The sequence below is a fragment of the Triticum dicoccoides genome, chromosome 4B (genome assembly GCF_002162155.2).
Source record: "Triticum dicoccoides isolate Atlit2015 ecotype Zavitan chromosome 4B, WEW_v2.0, whole genome shotgun sequence".
Lineage (NCBI taxonomy): Eukaryota > Viridiplantae > Streptophyta > Magnoliopsida > Poales > Poaceae > Triticum > Triticum dicoccoides.
Genome location: NC_041387.1, coordinates 10,167,361 through 10,183,814, shown reverse-complemented (window position 1 = coordinate 10,183,814; position 16,454 = coordinate 10,167,361). Strand labels below are relative to the sequence as shown.

General features: G+C 47.7%; 2 protein-coding genes across 2 annotated transcripts; both read right to left on the bottom strand.

The window, feature by feature from the left end:
• Positions 1–6,118: 6,118 nt before the first annotated feature.
• Positions 6,119–7,031, bottom strand: LOC119293181. Its single transcript, XM_037571732.1, has 3 exons — positions 6,769–7,031; positions 6,552–6,677; positions 6,119–6,473 (listed from the first exon to the last, which is right to left on the bottom strand). Exons 1-3 carry the CDS (start codon positions 6,959–6,961, stop codon positions 6,277–6,279), a joined length of 516 nt encoding a protein of 171 aa, XP_037427629.1. The 5' UTR covers positions 6,962–7,031; the 3' UTR covers positions 6,119–6,276.
• Positions 7,032–7,864: 833 nt separating this feature from the next.
• LOC119292417 (predicted GPI-anchored protein 58) lies at positions 7,865–10,756 on the bottom strand. Its single transcript, XM_037571265.1, has 5 exons — positions 10,447–10,756; positions 8,902–8,985; positions 8,549–8,798; positions 7,982–8,050; positions 7,865–7,883 (listed from the first exon to the last, which is right to left on the bottom strand). The coding sequence occupies exons 1-5, from the start codon at positions 10,754–10,756 to the stop codon at positions 7,865–7,867; spliced, it is 732 nt and encodes a 243-aa protein (XP_037427162.1).
• Positions 10,757–16,454: the final 5,698 nt, after the last annotated feature.

Genomic DNA, 16,454 nt, shown 5'->3' with positions numbered 1-16,454 from the left:
TCCTAGCTTCCGTCCACCATTGCACCAACCTTGAGTCATTTGTTGGGCATAACTCCGTCCTCAAACCCATCCTAGCAATGCAACGGTACCACACTTGCCGCGAGAACGCACACTGCTGCAATATGTGGTCAACCGTGTCCTCCTCCTGGTCACATAGGTAGCTTTTTGATGTCTGGTCTTGCAATCCGTGTCTAGCCCTCCTATCCGACGTCCACAGTCGGTATTGCACTACAAGCCACATGAATATCTTACACGCAAGTGGTGCCCAACATTTCCAGATGGCCCCTAACGAGTGGAATCTAACTCCTCCCTCACACAGCATCTTGTATGTTGATGACGCGGTGTCGATTCAGTACACGTTCCAAGCCCAAATGGGGCAGTCCTCTATCTGAGCATTCATTTGAACCTACGAGAGGATCTCCCAAAGTCTGATGAACTGGGTTAAACCCTCCGTGCATAGGTCACCCAATATGTCGTTCATCCATGTATGCATGCACATAGCATTTCGTACCAGCCTCCAGTTGGCCACTTGCGTACGTACCGTCGTCACAACCAAGGGGCTATATCTATGATGGTTGCGCCCTGTGGTCATCGGTCTTTCCAGAACAGGTCTTGTCTCCCGATCCAACCTTCCATTTAATTTAACCGGGCTCCCAAAATCTTGGTCCACCTTTTTGTCCGCGGTCAAGTTGAGACCTTGCCAAGGCCTAGATTCATCTGTGCATCGGAGCCATTCCCATCTTAGCCTTAAAGCAATGTCGCGCTTAAACAGGTCAATGGCGCCCAACCCTCTCATGTGCTTTGGCCTACATACCCTAGTCCAGGATACAACACATTTGCCCCCATTCACTTCCTCTGTCCCAGCCCAGAAGAAGGCCCGACAGCCTATGTCCACTCTTTCCAGTGCCCATTTTGGCGCCTCCGCAATCATGAGGTGATGGGTGGCACACGCCCACATGACTTTGTTGACAAGGATAAGTCTCCCAGGTCTAGTCACCAGGCCCCTTTGCCATCCTGGCAAGATGTGCAGTGCCGCATCTACTATCGGCTGCCACTCGGATCTTTTCAAATGTCTTATGCTTAGCTGGAGCCCTAGGTATTTGCACGGAAAAGTGTCAATCTTTCATGGCAGCGCAGACTTGACAAGCTCCTCATCCTCAATCTCGGCCCGGATCATCTATGTATCCTAGAATTGGCAGAGGCGGGTTCCCATAGCATATATTAATATAAAAATCACAACTTCTTCATACCTATACATGTTATTACATAATGTTGCTAGTCTGACATAAGATTGATACTAAGCACAAACTCTCCAAGGGAAATTGAGAAACTCCACTATGTCATGTTGATATATATATCACTGGAGATGGTAAAATTAGTAGTGATGAAAAAAATGGGATCTCTCTCATGCATCACCGGTCCTTAAGATTACAGAATGTGTATATAGGAAATAACAAAGAAACATAACACAGGAGAAGTATAGATGGACCGGTAAAAATTATGTATGAATTAGCTATTGTGTGTCGAGACACCAACTATCAGCATGTTGTTTTTTTGGGTGCACTATTGAGTGTTCTAACACTAAGCGCAGTAATTTGACGAACATGTAAAACATATCTAAAACCTCATAATCAGATAAATGTGTTTACTGTGAAGTAATAGGCCCATAAACTCATGTAGCGGAGTTAGAGAACAATGAAGCCGTGAATTAGCAATCCAGAAGCAATGGATCTAACCCTGTCACAAAACTGATCAGGCGGCTATGTAGATTGAATAATCAAAGAACCTGATCAGGACAAACTAAGAAGATGATACGCACGCAGGTAGGCACAAAAAGTTGTGGTGAGCTGCATTAGCTTAATGGGGCTGGTGGTAATGGCACGGCCCATGCAGCAGCATGGCTTCTATGCTTGGAGGCGAGGCTTATGGTTGAGGTCCCAGCTTTCCCTGCAAGACCGTACGTTTCCTCAGTTCCTGATTAATCTAGGCAGTAATCATCAAATACTCACGAACTAAATTCCGTAGCATTATCCATTCTGACGGATTTTATCCCATTCTCGGGATAATATGCTCTCAAATTAATGATCTGAGCAATCAACTTTGTAAAAATATGGTTCTTTAAGTAAGACACACATTGGAACATATTGCCGATGCATCCAAAAGCACTGTTGAATATCTAAATATTCCATATAACGGGTTCAATTGGATCACATATAATCCTCTTTTTCGAGATAAGATGCCCTTGTGACCAATTTCCCGATTTGCACACATCGTGCATACACAATTCAATGATTCCGAAAAATTCACACCGTTAGATTGTGTCTTGTGGAACCCAATAATTTTATCATCATCGCAATACTAGGATGATCAAGGTAACCATGCCATATCTTGAACTTATCAAGATTTTAGAAAATTATCTTCTACGCCCAATGCGTATCCAATTTAATATATGTATAGTACAATCCAAAATATAGAGAAGACATTTACTCTAGGATTTCATGCAAGTCCCGTTAGCCGAGTCATGAGTAGGTTTCCAACCTCACTCACCTTATGAGTTTCATTTTAGAAATCGTTGCGAATATCCTTAAAACTCAACAAGGTACGAGTAGAATCTAGATACATCAATGCATCCATAATTACCATGTAGTACCCATAGCAAGTGCAATTGCAGCTTGGCCAGAACCAACAATTATCACATCACGACAATTGCCATGACACTTCCACTACTTTTCTCAGGAGTATGGAAATGCTTAATCTCCTTTATCATCATGTTAGTAGACCCAATTTCTACTTAAATGTTTTCTTCTCAATTGGATTAATACAATAGGCTTCTATAGAGAAAGAAACCAAATTCAACATATGGTTGAACTCATATAGAAATAATACATTCATTATATGCCACTAGAAGCGAAGTCCACTAGTATGTCATCGACACTAATTAAGTAGTGGACCTTCCTTTTGGTGAGCATTCTCCTGGTTGCCCACGTTCCGAGGAACTTCTAGGAAATTTCAACCATAGGGAAATCATTCCAGTGAGCTAAGCTTCACACTGGTTTCCTTGAGCCTCTTTCCCTTGGCAATTGATTGCATGCAGATCCACCAATGCTTGGAAATATCAAATGTCCTTGCAATTAGTCATACAACCATACTTATAGCAAACACAAGAGTTGCTAGCATTGTCATTTTTCTTGAAATGACTTTTGCCCCTTTGAGCTCCACTCTTATTCCACTTCTCATCACAACCACTTTACTTTACCGTGGATGGTATCGTTCACCCAAAATCCTCGTAGGATTGAAAGTAAAGAGCATTTCTTGATGAGATCAGCATCCAAAACTGCACTACTGCAGTCTCAAATTTCAGTCGTTTTTATGCACATCAGAGTAGTTGTATATTGCCAATAACTGAAATCATGGAATCGGACCAATTCCCATTCCCTATGTGCTTCAGGTATCATCACCACTCCGAATAGACCAGGGTGTAGGTGATGTCAGATGAAGTGCAATGCAGCATACCACGCTATTTTGTTATAGCAGGAGCACCCTGAGCAGGTGTGGTTATGGTGGAACGGAGATTCAGGCAAACTCGACAAATTCATTCTGGATATGTCCAACATATCCTGCATGAAATCTTTATGCCAATTAATTTACTCTCTAGTAAATTAATTTTCAAGCATCATCAACATACAACAATAACCAAATTGCCGATTTAGATATGTTGATATATTAACGTGCTTTACAATATAGTAATATATCATAAATTACTGTGAATACACGTACAAAGAAAAACTGCGTAGCTAAAAGCTAAACAGAAAAGAAAGATGAAAATAGTAATGGCCGGAAAATGGACAACCCAAACTAGTGGGTGAGATTAGGGATGAGGATTTGTGGCTCTCAGGTGCCACACACCCGTATATGGATATAACATTAAAAACATATTAGAAAAATTCAATAAATTCTAATATTTTGGGTATGAAACTTGGTTGCCCGTTGTGCACACTTGTTCAATTTCGTGGGCAATGGGTGCCCGTGATAATGCCAGTAAAAAGAGAAAATAATCATATGTATGGGAAAAAAATTGAAGGTAGCGTATGTCGGACCGTAATTCCTACGCCGCGGATACCACAGGCACCCATTCCCATGAAAATGAACACGGGTGTACAAAGGGCACTCAGGTTTCATATCCCAAAAGAATTATTTGAGTTTTCTGATAATTTTTTATGCTATTTTTCATATAGGGGTGTGTGGCACCCGAGAGCTGTAATGCATTTCATATCCCAATATTTCAGAATTATTTGAATTTTTCTAATATTTTTTATGCTATTTTCATATAGGGGTGTGTGGCACCCGAGAGCATATCAGTTTTTCTTTCTTTGTCTGATGCCCATTTTCCTCGCCTTGTCGTATCTCATACGACTATTGGGCGAGCCCACCCGATGGTGGTTTAGCATATCACGGATGCTTGTGAGGTTTTAAGGAGGCGAGCAGTTAAGATGATGAACCGCCATACTCAATCATATCGAGTAACCTCCTCTAATCCACTTTTCACCATCTACAGCAATAATTATAATTACTGGATGGTTAATAGTGTTGAAAATACCAAACCTTGGGCTAAACTGCCAGGTGAGTCAATCAGAAGGTTAATCTGCAAATTTCTGTTAATTTCGACTATGAACAGAAAATTAAGGCAAATTAGGCGAATGAAATAGAATCAGAGGATTAAAGTAGAAATGGCGAAAGGATAAGGTTCCTCTTCCTGTTCGCTCTTGTTCTACACTGCTTTGCTACGCACCGGGCACCACTGCAACCACGCCCCCACCGCTGCATCCGTGCTGGCCAGCCGCCACCGCGTGGCCACGCCGTTGCGTCTCTGCGTTGCCGTCCAGCCGCACGCGGGGCAGACCGCAGCAGGAAGCACGACTGCTAGCTTCCGAGTAGCCGCTACGAGAGCGGGAGCACGGCCCCAGCCGCCGCGCCGCGCCGCCGTGACGCCGCCCTCCCTGCGCCGCAACTCCTGCGGGTCGACACAGGACTGCGTCGGCGACAAGATGCACCATGAGCGCATCCTCGCGCGCGTCGCTGTCGCCCGGTGCGAGGTGGTCGAGCAGCCGCGAGTCCGGCCTGTCCGCGTGACGTCGGCCACCGACAGTTCCGTCGCCGCGAGGAAGAGGGCCACAGCGTCCTCGCCAGTCCCTCCTCCGCGGCCAGGCTGTAGCGATGGCGGCCGCCGGCTCCTCCTCCGCGGTCCGTTGCTGGGGCCGCGTGGTAGCGCCGTGCAAGTGGCCTTCGCCAATGCCCTGGTACGCGTGCGCGAGCTCCAGGGCCTCGCACTTGGCCTCACGGAGCTGCACGCACAGCCGCTCCTCTCCCTCCTCCGCTGCCTCGGCGCGCAGCCTCCAGCTCCTCCCACTCCAGCTCGGCGTTCCAGGACTAGCGCCTCCGTCTCGCCCTTCGCTGGCGCAGCTCCGGCCTTCCTGCCGTTCTTCCAGCCCGAGACCGGCGACGCGACCGCAATGGAGATGAACGGCGTGCAAGAGGGGCCAAGCAGAGGTGCACGGTGGAGTCCGGCTCGAACCCCGCCGCGTGGGTGCGGCTCCGCCACGCCTTGGCAACCAGCGCCTCGAACGCCGGCCCGCGCGTGCTCGCCTGCAGCGTCCGCGACCAGCTCCGCCTGGCACTCATCTACCTCCGCCGCCTCGGCTTCCGGGACAACCGCGCGCTCGCGTTCCAGGACCCCATCCTCCTCGTCTCCAGCGTGGAGCGGACCATGGCGCCCAAGCTGGAGTACCTGCCGCGGACCCCATCCTCCTCGTCTCCAACGTGGAGCAGTACTTCACCTTCAGCATCGAGAAGCGGATCGCGCCGCCGCCGCTGCCGGACATGCTCAAGGCCACCGACGAGGAGAGAGCGAGTGTGGAACCGGCTCGGTAGTTAAGCAGCTCTTTTTTCTCAATTCAGATGCTTCAAAGGTGCTGCACTTGATGTTTCAGTTTGAAACACCCCCAGATCCTCATCTGATGGACATTCTGTCATGCAGATAAGCAGAGAGTAACCATACCATGATATGAAATGGTTGCGATTGATTTTAGCATATTATTGCTCACAAAACAAGGTCTGATCAGAGGCGACATCCAAATCTTGGCCATTTTTTTTAGAAGAAGGAGGGCCCAGCCCCGATTCCATTGCATAGCAAAGAAATCACAACAGTACATGGATGGAACTACATTAACCAAACAGACTCCAGCAAGATAAGTATCAGAAAAGAAAGAGCATACTAGTTCAACAATTTCCAACTTGAGGTTCTAACAGCAGCGGCGCAACTCCTTCCCCCTTCATGCCGACACTATTTCCAACTTGCCAACTTGACCTACTAGACAGCAGCTGCCGAACTCCTTCCCCCTTCATCCGAAGAACTTGACCTTGACCCAGAGGACCACCTGGCATGTCCCAGACACGATGCCAGCACAGCTCGATACCTACACAAAATAGCTGAGACTTGACATTCTAGCAATAAAGACTTGAGTGCACAGAACAGAAGCAAAGAGTAAACATACTATTAGAAAAACATCTCGTGGCCGGACTAGGAAACCATTGGCTGTCAAACATATCCCATTCAAAAGCGAAAACACGGCAACCAAGATAGACATGTTCCCAGCATCGTTGGTTTGCCACACAGAAATCTGTGTCAAAGGAAATTAAAAACATTAGAAACAGAGCACAACTAGTCAATTTGCAAAACGGAAGCTTAATGTAAGTATTGAAAGGCCTCACAAGCTGACGAATGGGACCAGCGTACATCGCCCAATATGCCAAGAGGTAGACGTGGATCCTTGAGCAACGAAAAGAAGCCCGCGGCAGCCACGAAGGAGAATCCAGCGATCAGCACCAAGCAAATCACCAATCGGACCTTGCCCTCAGGTGGGGAGTACCAGAGAAACAGCAGTAAATAGACAACCTGCACCATGATAGCACAGATTGATCATTTCTTGGTCTTCTTGCGGCACATATTTCAAGTAAAAGACAAGTTTGTTTTAACTTTGACCACTATTCATTCCCTACTTGGTTGCCAGTACTGCTGCAAGGTAAGATGGGCATTTATGGATAATGTTTTTTAATACTAGAATCTCGTTCTAAGGAATAACTTAGACTAGTAATACACATATGTTATTAGTCCATGTTACCACCTTCATAGTGGAAAGTGTCATAGGTGTAGTAACATGCATATCTTCATTAATTTATTGCTTTGTAGACTCATTTTGTATTGAAAACCGCTATGTGATGATAACATATTATGTTACTCTATTTGTCTCTCTCCTCTTTAATTACATGACACATCATTTTTTTTTTACTTATGTGGCATCTATGTTACTACGTATATTACTCCCACTATGACTAGCCTAACGCAGCATAACCGCACAAGCAGGTTCAAATGGACAATTTTGTTTAATGCCTACACATACTATTATACATGTCACACTAATAAGTACAGTGTAAAGATTGAAAACGGTCCAAGCAATATTTACCTGGATTCCTACTCCGTCAGCATTAATAAGTACGAGTGGTAAATGAATCGGGTCTGGCAGGCCATAAAATGTCCAAACGATGCACCTGGTTAGCGTCACCAGAAACATATCAACCTTGTAGTGTCCCACATTACCCTCCCTGCGGATGTGCCATATCGTAGGGCTGCAACAAAAAACAATTGAGTTCTAAGAAAAAAAGCACTTAAATGAACACATGTTATAGGAAAAATAAAGAAAATATAGTAAATAAGATATATTACATGGGAGATAAGTAAAGGGCTCCTGTGAATATATAGCCAAAAATAAGTAGCACACCCACGCCGTCAGGCGAAGAGGGCGTCTCGCTAGACGGCGACGGCGATGCTGCGAAACCAACCGAACAATCCAGAGCACACGATTAATAATGGTACCCAATCAACTGAGGTCAATGGAGTGAAAAAGAAAAAGGGAGAGGTTCATACGCGCTGCTGGCTGCTTGGTGCGCGAGGGAGGTGGGGGGCTGCTGACGGCTGCAGCAGGGAGAGTTGGTCCTGCGAATGCATCCAAACCCACGGTGGTAACAAATTAGAACTGGCTAAAACTGCGACAGGGCTATATATTGCTAGTTGGGTTGGATCAAACAATTGTCAAATAGAGGAAGCTAAGCAGAGTTCTACTAGTAATGCTGGGAACAGCATGAAATTTTTTGACAAAAGAGAAAGACATACGGCAGCAAACTTTTCCTCTGGCCCTGGCCTCGGCCAAAGAAGAAGACGCATATATACACAGCACATGTATCGCAGAAACCAAAACTGAGCTACGGCTACGGCATGGAACAAGTGATTTAAGCAGCTGGGAACACCGAAGATGATTTCGGCCATGCTATCCTACGCTGGTCGCCTCGAAATGAGAATTCATGGACATGACTACTGCACGGCTAGCACAACGTAGCGAATGGAGATGAACTAAAACGCGAGTTTGTCCGAGCAAACACAAACTGCAAGACGCGTACAAGTTTTGCACCGACATTAGCATTCTCGACGACAGACCAATGGAGTAGAGATAGGGGGAGGAGGTTCATACGCATGGCTGTGGCGACGAAGATGAAGGCCGCCTTGGACGCCGCCGCGGCGGAGTGCCGTGGCAGGGGCGGCGGGGCAGTGGCAGCAGCGGGCGCGAGCGGGGAAGTAGACGGCTGGGCGGGGGCGACCTTGGCATGGGGGGCGGCGCCGGCGTGCTCCTGGGCCGGCGGTGGGGACGACGGCTTCTCGCTCGACTGCGGCGGCGGTGGGGCGTCGTCTGCCAAACCAATCCAAAGCACATGTCAGTATGTAAACAAGGCTGATCAGCATATGAACATAGATAAACAGAGCGAGATGCAGGCGAGAGAGAGGTTTCGTACGCGCTGTCTGCGTGCGTCGTGGGGCAGGCGAGGCCGGCGCGGGTGGCCGGAGGCTGCTGACGACGGCGGCCGGGGGAGCGGGTCCTGCGTCCAAAACCCACAGTAACAACAGCAACCAAAGTTAATCACCAGCCGATTCATCCGTATTTTTCATCAAAAGTAAACAAAACTGGAAAATAAAGAAGAAGGTGGCGACGTACGTGCGCAACAAGAAAAGAAACAGTGGCAGGCGAGATTGAGACGAGAGAAACAAACATCAGGAAACGGTGGCAGGCGACAGAGACGACAGACCGACTCTGCCAAAGCTGCGAGACAGCCAGCTTATCTGTTGCTGCCGCTGCTGCTCTGCCAGTAGGCGGTCCGTTTGACCCGTCCTTTTTTTCACGAAAGAGGAAGGCTACGCAAACCGCATACAAAAAGTAGCACTGCCACAGGATCAACATTGAAATACCATGCAAAAGAAAGGGAGAGACGATGCTCTGCAGAGCGGAAAGCACCGCGAGCAAGCTCTCCCTCTGCTGCCTCTGCCCTCGGTCGATCAATAAACAGCTAGCGTAAGAAAGACCTACTGCACACGGTAAAAGAAGGCAGATGATTCTGCATGAAGCAAAAGCTGCGTTGCGGTTTGAAACAAAGTGCAATCGCGTACGTACGGGAACGGAGGCGATTAGACACAGTAGCAGGAAAAGTATGCATGCCTCAAAACAAGAACGCGTGCGTGGACATGGCATGACTAGTACTGCACGATGATAATAAGCCCAATGCGAGGCTAGCAGAACCAACACCGAAACATATTATATATCATATAGACGGCAAATATATATACTGACGGTAGATAACTCGAGCAACAGACAGACACCGCAGACCTCTGCCTCTGCGTACGGCGCTGACTCGCGGAAACAAGCGCAGATCTAAAATCGATGTGAAACAATGGCGCGTATTACATGCGTTCGACGATGACGAAATACTCAGAGTAGACCCTAAATCGCTCCGTAAATCTCAAGGTACAGCCGTAAGTAGCCAGGCCGTGCGCGCGCAGGTCGCTCGCCACGGGAGGCGGCGAGAACCCGGCGCCGCGCGCGCGCATGTCGCTCGCACGGGAGGCGGCGAGCACCCCGTACCGGAAGACGCACTAGCTACTCGAGAAACCAACTAGACGCCGACGTAAGAGCGAAGAAGGTAGCCATGCGCGCTGCTGGTTCCTGGCCACGAGAAACTACAAGGGCCAGCCGCGGCCGTAAAGAAGCTAATACGAGCGCGCGGAGGTTGCTCGCCATGAACGACGGCAAACCCGCCGCGGCCGAAGAACAAGCTAAGACGTACGTACGCGCGCGCGCCGCCGGGTTGCTCGCCACGGGAACGACGAGAACCACAAGCCGCGCGCCGTACCGGCAGATCCAGCACAACAGCAAAAAAACCAGACCCAAATCGGAGCGCTAGCGAGTCGAGAAGCCATGGGAAACTACGCGCTAGGTAAGCAGGAAAGCGAGCACGGGAAATCGGTACGTAGAGAGAGGGAGGGAGGGAGGGATGGTGGCGACGTACCTTCGCAGGCGGCGGCGAGGTGGGCGCCGCCGGGGCGGAGGCCGCCGCAGGAGCTGTAGAGCGTGAGGAGGTGGGTGGCGTTGAGGCCCGCCGTGACGAGCTGCGGCTCCGCGGCGACGCGGCAGAGGCAGGGGACGCCGAGGTCGACGGAGTCGCAGCACTGCGCGGTGGGCACGCCGGGCGCGCAGAAGAGCGCCACCTGCGCCGCGAGCAGAGTCGGCTCGCACGGCGCCCCCGGCTGCGGCCCGACGGCGGCGACGACCGTCGCGAGCAGGCCCGCCACCAGCAGCAGGCGCCGGGATCTCCCCATCGGTGGGGAGGGGCGGAGTGATCTCTCTCTCTCTCTCTAGGGTTTCTGGCGCGGTGATGGTGGAGCGGTGTGGTGGACTGGTGGAATGGCGGAGGGGCAGCGAGTGGCGGGCGGCTTTATATAGCCTGGGGAGCCGTGGACGCTCATCCATGCTCGACGAGCTCGCCGCTCGCTCGATCCTGGGCGTCGGTTCGGGTGGGGAATGGCCAGCTGTCGGCGCGGACGGCCCGGATGCGGCCGCGCGGGGGGGAGGGCGTCACGTGACGGCGGGGTGGGTGGGGTGGCCTCGGGGGTAGAGAAAGCTTTTCCGTTTTTGATTTTTGAAATTCAAATGAAATGTCGCCCGGAGGCTGGCGAAAGAAAATATCGCCGCGCTTTAAATTTCGTGCTTCGTGCTGATCTGATCACACGGCCGTGGGAGCTTGTGGAGTGTTCTGGAAGGCGCCAGAAGTCACCAGACCGGCGCTGGACTCGCGCGGGGAGGGATTTCGGCATTGGTTGGATTCCCGCGAAAACTAGTACACGGCGTGTTGCCACAGCGAGGCCCGTGTAAACAACATTCGCCACGACGCCCACTGGCCCAGTCCGGCTTCTTTCTTTGCTTTTTCTGTTTCGTTTTTTCTGCAGGTTTCTCTGTTTTGTTTTGTATTGCTTTGCCTTTTGTTTTTTGGGTTTCTCATTTGTTTAGTTTTGTTTTGTTTTTTCCTGGAAGATTGCTCGTGCTTTCAAAAACAATGTTCGGAACTCCAAAAGGTGTCCATCGATTATTATAAAACCGTCCATCGTATGTTATAAAATGTTCAATATGTGTTTTTAAAATTGATGTATTATAAAATATGTTCATAACTCCAAAAGAACTCCAAAATTGATGTATTATAAATATGTTTAGCATATATTTACAAAAGTTCAGCGTATATTACACCAATTTTCACCATATATGAAAAAAAAAGTCAGTATATGGAAAATGTTCACCGTATAGTGGAAAAACGTTCGTGTACTAAAAAATGTCTGCGGATTTCAAAATTTATGTAGTAGAACATCAATTTGTCCAAGCCATGTATTTTGGTTGAGCAGCAAGTGCAGGCGTAGAGCAATTTCCCATCAAGTCAACTTCACTGCACCATGAGCTCCCCTTTAGTTCATATTCCGCAACAACTACAAATTATTAGTGGCGTCAACAAAAGTCCAACCGCAAAACCTGATATTGAGAACAAAGGAAGTCAATAATAAGAAAATATACGGGGAGAGGATGACATTGAAGATGCAGTTTATGATGTTCAATTGCGTGAACCTGATCCTGGGAAGAGGATGTCAATCGCAGCTTGTGATGTTAATGATCTGAATACGATTACAAGAGGATACATTGCAAAAGGGGCTTGTCGACCAAAAAACATACTTTTCCACAACACCCCCCCCCCCCCGGATGGAGGTGCGCATCGATATTTGTAGCTAAATGGTTCAAGTCTTCTGGTTGGCTTGAGTATAATAAAGAACTATATGATGTTTCCTGCTGGTATGTCATCTTTTCGAGGATAATTGCATGTTGGTGGACATTTTTTGTGAATGGATGGTTTAGAAATTAGAATCACAAGGATAGTTTTGTGAAACGTGTTGGTGGAATCAATAGTGCACGCAACAAAACACAAGAGAAATACAATTCCTTCATTGCACCAAAAACAACAATCATAGAGTCATTTTCTTCAACCACCAAACAAGGCAAGGTTTTATATATAGTTGGTTGACATATTCCTTTTAATGCCCAAGGTTTCTTTTGCGTCAAGGGTTAGCTTTTCGTTGACATGAATTGGAGAGAAAATTCACTACATAAAGGTAATTTCCTTGAGCTTATACACTGGCTAGGAGAGATTTTGAAGAAGTGAACGAGGTGGTTCTCAAGAATGCTTCAAGGAACAATAAAATGATAGCTCAAGAAATACAAACAGACCCCATCAAATCATGTACCAAAGAAACTACTAGGCGTATGATGGAAGGGGTAGGTGGTAATTGTTTCTCAATACTTGTCGATGAATCAAGTGATGTGTATCTACAATAACAATTGTCTCTTTGTCTGTGTTATGATGATGAAATAGGAAGGGTAGTTGAGAGGTTTTTTCGTATTTTAGATGTTGTGAACACCACATCTTTGACACTCAAAACAGCAATTGAAAGCTTGCTTATGGATCATGGTTTGAACTTCTATAGAGTATGTCGGCAAAGGTATCACAACACTAGCAACATGAAGGGTCATGTCAATGGTCTAAAGAAACTAATTATGGATGAGTCCCCTTCTGCCTATTATGTGCATTGTTTTGCTCATCAACTTCGGCTATCTCCAGTTGCTACTGCTAAGGAGAATTGTGATTGTGTTTTGTTCATTTAGCAACTTCCTGATCCGTTGAATGTTCTTGGGATGTCTTGTAAGAACATTATAATGCTTCGTGTGGATCAAGCTGAATGGATTATTCAAGCATTAGAATTGGAAGACATTTAAACTAGTAAAGGCATGAACCAACAGATGGGTTTGATTAGGTCAGGCGACACTCCTTAGGGATCTTACCACAAAACTACTATATGCATATTCTTCGCGTGTATCCTTCAATTCGGCTAGTTCTCAACAACATAGCAAGAGAGCACTCTGAAAGTAATGACGTTATGCTTGCTGAAACTATGTTGGTATATTTTGAGTCATTTGACTTTGTTTTCATGGCACACTTGTTGTAAAACATATTTGGGTACATCAATGACTCAATGTAAGGGCATATTTATCCCTAAGGTGTTTTGGTGATTGATGACAATGCTTTTGCGGACTGATCGTGTGCCTCGAGTATTTCAGACGCTTCGCCACTAGGCACAAGATGGTTTGGTGCCCCTCGAAGACTATTGAAGACGGCGTTTTTCTATGTTTCTTTTCGGTGGATTTGAGTCGTAGGAAAGCCGTACTATTAAGAGGAGGTCCGCGTTGGAAAGGTTCGGGTGGAATCATCACGTACACGTGTTCTCCCTGTGCACCGCCTTTCCCTTTGCGCTTTGGAGCATCCTCCATCTTCTTCATATTTTGCAAAGAGAAGGATTCCTAGTGTTGCTGTTCTGAGGCATGCGATAGTACTGCTCCTAGGAGCGGTAGTACCGCAGGCCCCCGCGGTAGTACCGCACGCCCTTGCGGTAGTACCATGGCCTCGGACCAGACTCAGCCACTCGCGCGGCTGTAGGGGCGGATGTAATTTTTTACATCCGCGCCCTACGCGGTAGTACCGCCCCATGCGCGTGGTAGTACCGTGAGTCCTGGTCTAGCACAGCAACATGAGCGGAAGTAGGGGCGAATGTAAGTTTTTACATCCGCTCCCTGCGTGGTAGTACCGCATGCCAGGTGCGGTAGTACCGTGTCGGATATTTGCACTATTTGATTTTCAGCGGAAGTAGGCACGGATGTATTTTTATTCATCCGTGCCCTTCCCAGGCTCGTCCAATCCGGCCTTGCGGTAGTACCGCAAGGGGGAGCGGTAGTACCGCGTCAGCGGCAGTACCGCCCTCAGCCTTTGCGGCTCAGGCCTGGACTAGCTCATGCCGTAGCAGTGGTAGTACCACGGTCCGCCGTGGTAGTACCGTGAGCCCTTGCGGTAGTACCGCTTGTCTTGGGCGGTAGTACCATAGGTCACGGGCTAGTTAAGTGGATAACGGTTGGATTTGTCTCTCCACTATATAAGGGGTGTCTTCTTCCTCTAGTTGACCACCTTTTCCACCCCCAAGCTCCATTGTTTCTCCAAGCTCCATTTTCACCTGATCTCTCTCCCTAGTCAATCAAACTTGTTGATTTGCTCGGGACTGGTTGAGAAGGCTCCGATCTACATTTCCACCAAGAGAAATTTGATTCCCCCCACTAATCGCTAGCGGATCTTGTTACTCTTGGGTGTTTGAGCACCCTAGACGGTTGAGGTCACCTTGGAGCCATAGTCCATTGTGGTGAAGCTTCATGGTGTAGTTGGGACGCTCCAATTAAGTTGTGAAGATTGCCCCAACCTTGTTTGTAAAGGTTCGGTCGTCGCCTTCAAGGGCACCAATAGTGGAATCACGACATCTCGCATTGTGTGAGGGCGTGAGGAGAATACGGTAACCCTAGTGGCTTCTTGGGGAGCATTGTGCCTCCACACCGCTCCAATGGAGACGTACTTCCCTTCAAAAGGAAGTAACTTCGGTAACACATCCTCGTCTTCACCGGCTCCACTCTTGGTTATCTCGTGCCTTTAGTTTTGCAAGCTTATTTGTGTTATATCCCTTGCTTGCTTGTGTGCTTATTGTTGTTTCATCATATAGGTTGCTCACCTAGTTGCATATCTAGACAACCTATTTTGATGCAAAGTTTAATTTGGTAAAGAAAAGCTAAAATTGTTAGTTGCCTATTCACCCCCCCTCTAGTCAACTATATCGATCCTTTCAATTGGTATCATAGCCTCGTCTCTTTATTAAGGACTTTGTCGTCCGAAGAGTATGGTTGACACCGTAGACGGTGTGGAGGGGCACTCCGGTGTGAATCCGAGCTCGTCTACGGCCGATGGGGGAACCGCGGTTTCTCGTGAGGAATTCAATGTGGCTTTGGACACATTGAAAACCTCCATGACAACCGAGGTTGAAAGCATGTTTAATAAATTCTTAGAAGGACTTAAACTATCTACCTCGCCGATGAAAGTGGGTGATCCCACTAACAAGGTGACGGATGCTAACTCCGACAAGGGGAAGCTACTAGTGAAAAGGGTCCTTCTACTAGTGGTAGAAATGGCACCGTCATCTTTGCCAATGTGGAACCTCCAATTTATGAAGGACCGATTCCCTCTACTCATTTAAATCATGTCGGCCCTCCTCCTAAGATTGTGAAAAATGAGGACTTTGATTCTTGGGTTTATCGCTTCAAGCGTCACTTAAATCATGTGAATACTAATCTTTGGAGAATCATTGAAGAAGGTTTCCATCCACATGACCGAAGCAACTTCACCCCGAGAGAAGCCATGCATAATCAATTCAATGAGAATGCTCTCTTCATCATTCAAGATGCGGTTCCACCCAAAGATCTCCCTCATCTTCGACCCTTCGCCATGGCCAAAGATGCATGGCATTGTGTTGTTTCCCTCTATAAGGGAAGCGCAAGCATTCAACGCCCAACTATGAAGTGGTGCGAGATGGAGCCGATGAGTTTGCAATGAAAGAAGATGAAGAACCTCATGAGCTCTTTCGGAGAGTAACCAAACTCGCAGTCTCACTCCGAGATCATGGGAGCAAGGCCACGGATGACAATTGGATCAAGCGCAAGCTCCTCAAAGCAATGATGCCTTACCACAAGGCCATGTCCTCTGTCATCCATCAAAGACCGGACTTCCACTCCTTGACCTCAAATGAAGTGTTGGATGAGTTTGTGGCAATAAGGATCTTGGACAAAACCGCCGATAATGCGGTGTTGCGTTCTCAAAGAGCAAAGAATCCCAACCTTGCCTTGAAGGCCAAGGTTACTATGGAAGAAGAGGAAGAAGAGGAAGATGAGGAGAGCAACCCCGAAGATACAAAATATGATTATAATGAGCACATGGCTCTTGCTTCAAGGCAATTTTGGAGCAAGAAGAACACAAGGCCCAACTTCAACAAGAACAACTCAAGTGGGTTCAAGGGCAAGCAACATGTGAGAACTTGTTACAATTGTGGCAATGTGAGC

What these genes read in the sequence shown, in the direction of transcription:
- LOC119292417 (XM_037571265.1), bottom strand. Translation starts at nt 10,756, where the DNA reads ATGGGGAGATCCCGGCGCCTGCTGCTGGTGGCGGGCCTGCTCGCGACG. An exon ending in CCTCGCCGCCGCCTGCGAAG is followed by an intron (nt 8,986 to 10,446) that starts GTACGTCGCCAC and finishes TTTTGGACGCAG; the next exon opens with GACCCGCTCCCCCGGCCGCC. An exon ending in ACGACGCACGCAGACAGCGC is followed by an intron (nt 8,799 to 8,901) that starts GTACGAAACCTC and finishes TTGGTTTGGCAG; the next exon opens with ACGACGCCCCACCGCCGCCG.
- LOC119293181 (XM_037571732.1), bottom strand. Translation starts at nt 6,961, where the DNA reads ATGGTGCAGGTTGTCTATTTACTGCTGTTTCTCTGGTACTCCCCACCT. An exon ending in CTGGTCCCATTCGTCAGCTT is followed by an intron (nt 6,678 to 6,768) that starts GTGAGGCCTTTC and finishes CCTTTGACACAG; the next exon opens with ATTTCTGTGTGGCAAACCAA. An exon ending in CACGAGATGTTTTTCTAATA is followed by an intron (nt 6,474 to 6,551) that starts GTATGTTTACTC and finishes TATTTTGTGTAG; the next exon opens with GTATCGAGCTGTGCTGGCAT.